Source organism: Pygoscelis adeliae, unplaced genomic scaffold (assembly GCF_000699105.1).
Source record: "Pygoscelis adeliae isolate BGI_AS28 unplaced genomic scaffold, ASM69910v1 Scaffold63, whole genome shotgun sequence".
NCBI lineage: Eukaryota > Metazoa > Chordata > Aves > Sphenisciformes > Spheniscidae > Pygoscelis > Pygoscelis adeliae.
Genome location: NW_008824414.1, coordinates 6,220,326 through 6,229,916, shown reverse-complemented (window position 1 = coordinate 6,229,916; position 9,591 = coordinate 6,220,326). Strand labels below are relative to the sequence as shown.

At 38.7% G+C, this 9,591-nt stretch overlaps 1 protein-coding gene across 1 annotated transcript in view; it reads left to right on the top strand.

Annotated features, from left to right (window-relative positions):
* Window positions 1–9,591, top strand: part of SLC12A4 (solute carrier family 12 (potassium/chloride transporter), member 4) — a 34,794-nt gene that overhangs the window by 19,100 nt on the left and 6,103 nt on the right. The window contains 11 exon segments of the mRNA XM_009320796.1: window positions 1,587–1,644; window positions 3,085–3,259; window positions 3,654–3,772; window positions 4,276–4,374; window positions 4,730–4,849; window positions 5,612–5,716; window positions 6,752–6,920; window positions 8,015–8,210; window positions 8,932–9,101; window positions 9,282–9,413; window positions 9,511–9,591. Coding sequence (XP_009319071.1) covers window positions 1,587–1,644; window positions 3,085–3,259; window positions 3,654–3,772; window positions 4,276–4,374; window positions 4,730–4,849; window positions 5,612–5,716; window positions 6,752–6,920; window positions 8,015–8,210; window positions 8,932–9,101; window positions 9,282–9,413; window positions 9,511–9,591 — 1,424 coding nt within the window.

Sequence of the window (9,591 nt, the reverse complement as noted above, 5' to 3'; positions counted from 1 at the left end):
ATGTGTAGAGTCAGCTGCTCACTGGTACCAATGAATTTATGTAGTTATTTTGAAGTCAGTGAAACAAGATCATCTTACATCAGCTTACAGGGCTGTATTTTGTCTTTTTTCCCCTTGATTTTTAACACAGTCATCTGATTTAATGCTATTCCCTGAGTCCCAGCTGGCACGCGGGGAAGTGTTAGAAACACTGTGCTCAGTAGTGAGGTCTGTGAATGACTCGTCGTTTCCTGCCTGTTTCCACTGAGACTGGAGTACTTAATTTGCAGAATATGAGGAACATCCTCGTACCAGATTTCTAGGTGCTGAGTGTGTGTTCGGAGGAACAGCCTTTGTCCCAGTTGGAGTTGCCAGGTTTTGTATGGTTAAACTCTTCAGGGCTTAGGACCACGGGAGCTTTGCTTAGGAAAGACTGTCTTAATCTCTTCTCTCCTGCTAGAGAAGAGATGAAGCCAAGGTCTTTCAGCTTCAGCTAGCTGTTGGGTGTCCTAAACTACTATTTATCAACACAGGAGAATAAAAAAAAGGCAAAAGGCAATTCATATGAGCAAGGACTATAAAACTTCTTTGTAAGAGCTTTCTGAATCGTTCCCACTCGAAGGGCAGCTGGCCGAGATGGTGACTTTCCTGGAAATTCTGCTGTTTTGAACCTGGTTTTTGCCAAACCTTGCCAGCTGTAAATCAGGATCCCAGCTCACTTGTCCTAGCTTCTTAGGAGCGCAGGCTTTTCCAGGTGTTACTTTGGGAACTGACCCTGTACCAAGAAGCCTGCATTTCCTATGAATGTAATAAATATTAAAACAGGTCACAGATGTAACCCCAAGCTCTAGTGTTAAAATATTTGCAGTTCAAAACTTATTTCGTGGTGGGTAACTTTATACCTAGATATTAATATGCCACCCAGTGGAAGGCTTACACCGTAATTTTTAGGAGTGATCAATGTTTCCCCTTTTATTACTCTTTGTATTTTACAATTGCATTTCAGCGGTAGAGGGTAGAGTTTAGGATTTAACCGTTCATGTAAACTTAAATCACAAGATCAAAAACTTTACTGGAATGCCAGATCCAAAAAACCTGAAGTATTTTGTACTCCCTACTGCAGAAGTCGTACAGTTTAATAACAAACCAAATATTCAAAGACTTATTGGTGATGTGAATGCCATCAGAGACCACAAAATGAGAAAGTGCAAGGTGGTTTGCTACATGTTCAAAATATCTTCAGACACAGGAGGAGAGAGAAAAGAAAGCTATTTTAATATCACTTTCTGTTCTATGCTAGCAGATTAATTTGATGTTTACATAGAAAAATATTTCCTTTGAAGTCACCTACTTTATCGTAACATTTAAAACTATCTTTTTTAAAAATTGAAACTTACAATAACAACTTTGTCACTTTGACATTAGAAGGTATGTATGAGCAGTGAGACATTAATTTACTCACCAGCTTTACCATGTAGTTATGGAAATGCTGCAGTGCAAATGCTGTAGGACAGAGCCACACGTCGAACTTTCCGCAATACTTTCTATGGTTGTTTTCATCTGCAATGTCTAAATAAATCCCTTCCTTAGCGCACTCTGTACTCAAGACTTCAGTTGTGTATTACTGTTTGGAGCCTGCATAGAAGGTGTAGTCCTGAGAGATAAGTAAGTCTCATTGCTTTAATGCTCTCCTATCTTTTTCTTTTTTGCAGGGAAGGTGTGTTCTTCCCCATCTCACTCCTCCCCCCCGCTTTTTTTTTTTCTTTTTTTGGCTTTTACTTCTGGGTGCCTTTTAAACCATATTTCTATGTAAATTGTAAACAGTGTTTTGGGAATCTTCTTGTATTTGGTTTGATATTTTGTGGGACGGGTCCCTCGGATTTCCCATCCTGTGTATTAATCCCTTCCTGCCCCCGTCACCCCGCCCTAAACCTATTTTGTCTTGTGTTGATGTACCCTTTTCAGTTTCCGGGGTACTCGTTCAAAGATCAGATCCCTAACAGTAAACTGTAGACTTCTACTTTTTTTTTCTTCTCTAGAGAAGCAAGATACAAAACAACAAGAAGTCTTTTTTTTTTTTTTTCTTTTTTTTTCCCTCCAGATGAACCTTAATTTTTTTCCTCGTTCATTGTCCTCTTTGCTAATTACTGAGTCTGGCAAAATTACTCTTTGCAAACTGTTTTCTGGCTTCATTGCCGTCTGAGGTGCTACTACTGATCTTTGTAAAAGTACTGGTGATGTCAATAGTGTATGTCAAATAGCTGAAATTATTTCAGGCTACAGTATGTTAGCAAATAGCTTGCAAAGTTGCTCTAATCTTTCTTGCGCTTGCTGACCGCTAGTCCAATGACTAGTATAATGTACATTCCCTGACCTGTGCCAAAGAAAAATCTTAAAAGATAGGCAGATAGCGCATCTATATTTGTATGTGTTGTATTGCTCAGAGTGGTATTCATAGGAAGAAGTATTTCCTCGTAGCATTTGTGATTATTTTCTTGCATAGAAACGCAATCAGACATCCAGAACTAGACAAAGTTTGGTATTTGGTTATCTCTGCCCTCAGATTATTAGTTACCAAACATGTCTGTCTGTAAACCCAATGACAGCATTCCCAATGTGAGAGTCTACAAGTGCTGTTTCTGAAAATTTCCCTCACATTGATGGACTCTTTCCAGTGGAGAAGCAATGAAGTGCATGTGAATATAATTGTCTGGGGGAAAAAAACAAACAAACAAACAAACAAAACTCCAAAGTCTTCTGTAGGGATGTCTGATACTGGATTGTGTTGGGTGTTCTAAACATTAAACTTTTTTTTTTTTTAAGAACGGCATCTTTCTAGGTGAAAGTAGAAAATAATGTTGTGATAATAACATACGAGTTTTATAATATATGATCAAAAGAAAGTTTTCGAATTGTTGAAATCAGGCTGAAGGCACTTCCTATCTGTGTATTAGAAGTAACTCAGATTATTTATTACTTCCTATATTTCCTAATCAAGAAAATATATTTAATACTTAAGTTACATCTTAAAACAGACCGAGAAAACCAAGTGTGAGTGTCAAAATACTCCCGTGAATATGAAAGACTCGCTGTTCCTCTCTGCAGGTACGGCGAGGCAGTGAACAAGAACTTAGTGGTGGGCACCCTTTCGTGGCCCTCGCCGTGGGTCATTGTGATAGGATCCTTCTTCTCTACCTGCGGAGCAGGTTTACAGAGCCTTACCGGAGCCCCCCGGTTGCTGCAGGCGATAGCAAAGGACAACATCATTCCTTTCCTCTGGGTTCGCGTACATCCTAGGAAAAAAAAAAAAAAAAAGGCATTCTGTACATAGTAACTAACCAGCGATTTGACTTTATGCTCTTGGAAATCAGATTTATTTTCCCTAGTTTGCCCGGCATTGAAGTGAAGGTCGATATTTTTTATTTTAATGCTTTGTTTTCTTTTGTTAAGAAGTAGGAATATTTTTAAAGGCGTTTGAATAGACATATACGGTAATTTTATGAAGCAGTCTAACATCTAATTCAGTGAATCACAGAAAGCCATTAGAATAATTTGTCTCCTTGCTCTAGAGAAAAATGTATGTAGGAAAATTACTATCGTTTTTGAAAAGGTAATTTTTCATTATAACCTTATGAAATACTTGGAAGATATGCTTAATGTTTCTGTTTCTTCAGGTTTTTGGTCATGGAAAAGCGAATGGTGAACCGACATGGGCTCTTCTGTTAACAGCATTAATTGCCGAGCTGGGAATCCTTATTGCTTCACTTGACATGGTGGCTCCAATTCTCTCAATGTAAGAAACAAGGTGGTTGCTATTTAAGGGGGGGGTGGGGAGGGTGGAAGAAAAAAGTGATAGTCTTCTGAGTTTTGCTAATTTGATTGTCTTTCAGAATCATATCTTAAACCAGTAAAGCAAATTACTGTAGCCCGAGTTCCACTTTCATTATTTCTATGAATTCTCTGACTTCAGGCTCTGTGTATAAATATATTTGTTTCTGCTCTGGAGTAATCTGTGAATAAACATGTTTTTAGTATACTGTTATTTTGTTTGGGAAAATGTTATTTTTATCACAGAACAAAGATAGCGTTGATGGTGTGGATAGATCTAACTTGATCCCGTTAAAAAACTGTTCTAACTACTTTATACTGATAGTTCAGGCTAGTAAAAATCAGAGGGATAGTCACATGTGTCAGGGCAGCCGTATTTTGACTGTAAATCATTCGTGTGATTATAATACATGCCAGAATCTATAAATGTGTGTGCTAAAAGGTTTTGCACTTTTTTTGCTTCTGCAGGTTTTTCTTGATGTGTTACCTCTTTGTTAATCTAGCATGTGCAGTACAAACACTTCTTAGAACTCCAAACTGGCGGCCCCGATTTAAATACTATCACTGGTAAGCAAAAGGCCAGCATGCTCAATGCCTGGTCTGTAACCTACGGTGTGGGTTTTAGAAGAACTCTCTCCATGAGGGTTGTGGGCATCTTTTATTTCTCTGGATATCAGTGCTAGACCAGAGTACTTCAATGTAATATTCATAGCGGACCAGACCCAGATATTTAATGGCATAAGAGTTTCATTCCAACAACAGGATACTAAAACTACTGGGGACCGGAGAGATTCATTGGAAGCTTTACTTTCATTGTCAGTTCAGAACAGACAATTTAAAGAAAAAAGAGCAAGACAATAATTGACATGTTCTTAACCTTTTCTACCCCACTACTCACTGATACCTTTGCTTTTTGTTTCAGGGCCCTCTCATTTTTAGGCATGAGTATCTGCCTGGCGCTGATGTTCATTTCATCTTGGTATTATGCTTTGGTAGCTATGCTTATTGCAGGCATGATTTACAAGTACATTGAATACCAAGGGTAAGTATTAACTGGATAGAAAAGGGTAGGAAGGAGATAGGGTCTCTTTTTTATGAATTATTTCTAGCCTTCATGTTTGGAGAAAGAACTGTCCAGACGTATGACTTAGAGGGCTTCCCTTATTAGTTCATGTTTTTCATTGCTCTACTGTGTCAGCGCTTAACAAAAGCTCCTGAAGTGCTTTGTTGTTAAGCCTCTAAAGGTGTTTGGTGAAACTTGGGAGTCACAAGAAGCGGAAACCTCGTTAGGATCTATCCTTCTGCTGTCTATCACACATAATTACTTCAGGCCCCAAACACCTGAAGGCAGCCATTTTATTCCAATTTATCTGGTGCAAAGGTCTGTCTAGAACAATCCTTGAAAAGCTGAATTTGCAAGTTAGGTTGCCCGAGATTGTTAATATCTGATGGGGTCAGGCTGTAGTATGGCTGTATAACTTAATTTTAGCAAATCGGGTATTGAAATGCTTGATGTTTGTTTATGCTTGGGAAGCATTCTTTGTAGTGTAGTGTTGATTACAAATTAAACACAGAATGCTGGTGTTGTGGTATACGTATGACTGCAACATCTGCATTTCTCTCATGTGGTACATGGTAAGTATTATATACATACATGTTCAAATGATAAATATACATGTGATGCATGCTGTGTATCGCATTATTAAACTCATTATAAGATAATGATTTCTCTGTAGCAGGACTGTAAGTGTGCAACTAAATGCCCATGAAACCATATGTTGGCTAAATTGTGTGTTCTTCACAGTGCGGAGAAGGAATGGGGTGATGGTATCCGAGGTCTTTCACTCAGCGCAGCAAGATATGCTTTACTCAGACTGGAGGAGGGCCCTCCACACACAAAGAACTGGAGGTACTCGTTTTAGACTAATAAAATGCGCTGTCGCGATTATCTACGTTCAGGATTACAAGGAATTACACTGGACTCCCAACAAGATGCTTTTGGTCTGTGTGAATGAATTTAAATGCCCAGAATATTAAAAAAAAAAACAAACCCAAACCAAAACAGTGTTGAGTCTGCAGTAAGGTGCCCTGTCACTGCCCAAGCCCTACTGCGTGGGCCCTGTACGGGCAGACCTTTCTTGTCTTTTGGATCTTTAATCGAACTCTGAATTGGTGAATTCAGAAGTGGAACTTGGAGAAACTGTGGAGGTCTCTGAGTACAGAGGTCCAGAGGCCCATGGTAATTTGTCCTGGGGGCACAAAGAAGTCACTGCTATCATTCTAGGATTAAAAACTGGAACAGCGGCCAACATTTCTCCCTCTGGCTTTGTGTGTTGAAGACAGATTAAGTGGGCAAGAACCCTCCTCTCAGTTATGCATTGCACAACTCTTAGGCTCTGAACCAGAGGACTAGGAATCTACCAAAGAAGAGAGTTTTATAAATCCTTTTATACTTGCTCAACTATAGCTTAAGAGAGAAAATAATTGATGTTTAGCAATACCTTAAGAGACAGAAAGCAGGTGGGATCTGTGTTTAGATGAAAATATTCATGTTTCTCAACTGTTTGGCACAAGTTCCCAGACAGATCTGGAAAGACAGCCTTACGGTATGAACACAGTGTGTGCTCTAGTAGTACTTAAGAGCCTTGAAAATCAGCCACGTAAATAAAACACTAATGCAAGCCTCTTAAGCTAAGTACATGAACGGGTTTTATGACTGTCAAAACAATGCAGCAGCAGAATTCTCTCAGTGCTTCAAATCTGCTTTGAATCAGGAGAAATAAAATATTAATTAAGACCCCTCTAATGTGGGAGATACACAAAGAATGTACTGTTGCAGAGTTAATATTCAAGCACAATTAAATTGATGAGAGGCAGGTTTTTTTAGAAGTGTTTTTGTTAAAGCATTAGTAAAAAATACATTCCCTTTTTTTTTCCCCTCCAGGCCTCAGTTGCTGGTGCTTCTGAAACTTGATGAAGATTTGCATGTAAAATACCCTAGGTTGTTAACATTTGCATCTCAGCTGAAAGCTGGCAAAGGTTTGACTATCATAGGATCAGTGATCCAAGGGAATTTCTTGGAAACTTACGGAGAAGCCCAGGCTGCTGAACAGGTCAGTGTTTTAAACAAATTCCTGAAGCAAAAAGGGGTAACGTAAAAGTTTCATAATCATACATGGAAAAAAGCGTATCAGTAAGGCTTCCATGAAACACAGGACTAGTTGAGTAGTACGACAGCTGTTCAGTAAAGGGCTGGCAAACATGCTTCAGCTCCCAATCGTGGCTTTGGGAATACAAGATCATCAATGCTTGCAACCTGTGTAAACAGCCTCACTGCATAAAACTGTCTCGGTTTATAAGGAAGAATTATTATGGAAGTTTATGTGTGCTGGTTAATGGAGGGAAGAGGACTATTTAGTTTTCTGATCATACCAAGAAACATTTCAATAACTGTCAATTATTACAAACTTAGCAAATGTGCTATGTCGCTTTCAGTGTGGTGATAAATTTATTACAAAAAGCATTGAAGGATGGTCCTGAAAATTTGTTAATAAATCATTTCATCTTCCTCACTGTGTAAACGTGATGTCATAGCCCTGCTTACATCTGCATAGTGTCAACATAGTGTTTTCTTCCCCAGAGGCTTTTTATACAAGGAAAACTGTTATAAAGGGAAAACTAATTCATAGGCCTATGTGTTGACCAAGTTTGTTTAGTTTTTAAACAAATAAAGGGTATGGTATTCTTGATAGATGTGGGGGGTTTGGTGCTGATACTTGTAAATTGGATATAATAACACAGCATGCTACATAAAAATCTGAAACTGAAAATCCGAATAAAGTTAATTAATCTTGGGTTTAAAAAGGTGAGTGTATTAGGATTAGAAAATGGAAAGTGAGATAGTAACACAGATATCACTAACTACTACTATGAATAAGAGATTATAGCACAAACCAAAAACCCCTTATCTTAATCTGTTAGAAATAATTATGTTTGGAAGGGAACTACATGTGTTTTAAACGAATATTATTCACAATTAGCGGGCATTTTCTCTTCTGTTTTTTAAGGAAAGCGGATGAGCAGAACTTTGCTTTGAAATGTGTTTTACCTGTGAACGTGTGAACCAGGAATTTACACTGTAATCGCATGATAGAGAAATACTAAGAGTTCCTTTTGGCTGCGAGGTTTTTCCTTCTCTGTCTTGCAGACTATTAAGAATATGATGGACATTGAGAAGGTGAAAGGATTTTGTCAAGTAGTTGTAGCCAATAAAGTTCGAGAAGGAATTGCCCACTTGATCCAGTCCTGTGGACTAGGTGGCATGAAACATAATACTGTGGTTTTGGGATGGCCGTATGGCTGGAGACAAAGTGAAGATCCAAGGTCGTGGAAGACGTTTATAGGTGAGCTTTAAAGGTTCTGTGTGATCAAACATTGTCAACAGAGATGTTTATTACGCATACGGTACGCCCAGGGGGTTTTAACAGAATCCTTGTGAAATTGGTTTTGGTTTTTAGTCTGTTTTTCTAGTATTGATTGTGAAGTAGATAATTTCTCACAAAACTGCTCTATGTTTGAAATGCCACTTCTTGTAGGTAAAAGACCTATGAAAGATCTTTAAAGATTAATTTAGCAGCTAAAACTCATCTGTCTAATGAATGGTTAAAAAATTACAGACTTGAGAGATACCATTTTTATGGCAAACTGTACTTTGTTTCCTAGATAATCTGTCTTCTCACTGGTCCTAACCTATCCATCTCTCTCCACTACTAGAGCTAACACTCTCCTTGCCTATATCCCTCTCCTTCCCCTATGGTCCAGTCACTTCACACAGTCAAATTAGAACAGAGCAGATGCTTTCTTCTCATACTTAGCTTTGAAGATTGCTGCTTTTATTTCAAACATGAAATAGGGCTTGTGTTCCTGTAAGTCTGCTTTAATCCAGCTTTGTCATTTGGTCCGACCTGGCTATACAAGCCTTGCTGCGCATACTTTTCTTTATGTAAGCGATGACTTTTATGCTTTGCTGACATTTGCTCAGTGAGTAACTTTATTTATTTATTAAAACCATAGATCACTCTTGCAGAATTGGACGTAACCGTCTGTTCTTCCCCTTTTGGGCAGGTACTGTTCGCTGCACAACTGCAGCCCATCTGGCTCTGCTGGTTCCCAAAAACGTGTCTTTCTACCCCAGCAACCATGAGCGTTACAATGAAGGCAACATTGATGTGTGGTGGATTGTGCATGATGGAGGCATGTTGATGTTGCTTCCTTTTCTTCTCAAACAGCACAAAGTAAGGAGCTAGCCAAAGAATGTTTGTCACCCAACTGCCTCTGTGTGCATTGGTTTAAAGAAACAAGGTCCAGTAGTGGAGCCTGTATTGATAAATGAGAGTGGATATATTGATAAGTTTGTGTTTCGCAGAGCAAAATATTATTGGGTCAAATACTGAGAGTTTGTGTTCCCCCACCAGGTTTGGAGAAAATGCAAAATGAGAATTTTTACTGTAGCTCAGATGGATGATAACAGCATCCAGATGAAGAAGGACTTGGCTACTTTCCTCTATCAACTCCGAATAGAGGCAGAGGTAGAAGTGGTAGAAATGGTAAGGGATTTGAGCCCGTTTTTCACTTTATGGTGCAAATGGTGGTACTTGGTTATGACTTGATTACAAGCACGATATTTTTTTCTTATTTCTGCAGCACAATAGTGATATCTCAGCATATACTTATGAGAGAACTCTTATGATGGAGCAGAGATCTCAGATGCTGAGGCAAATGAGG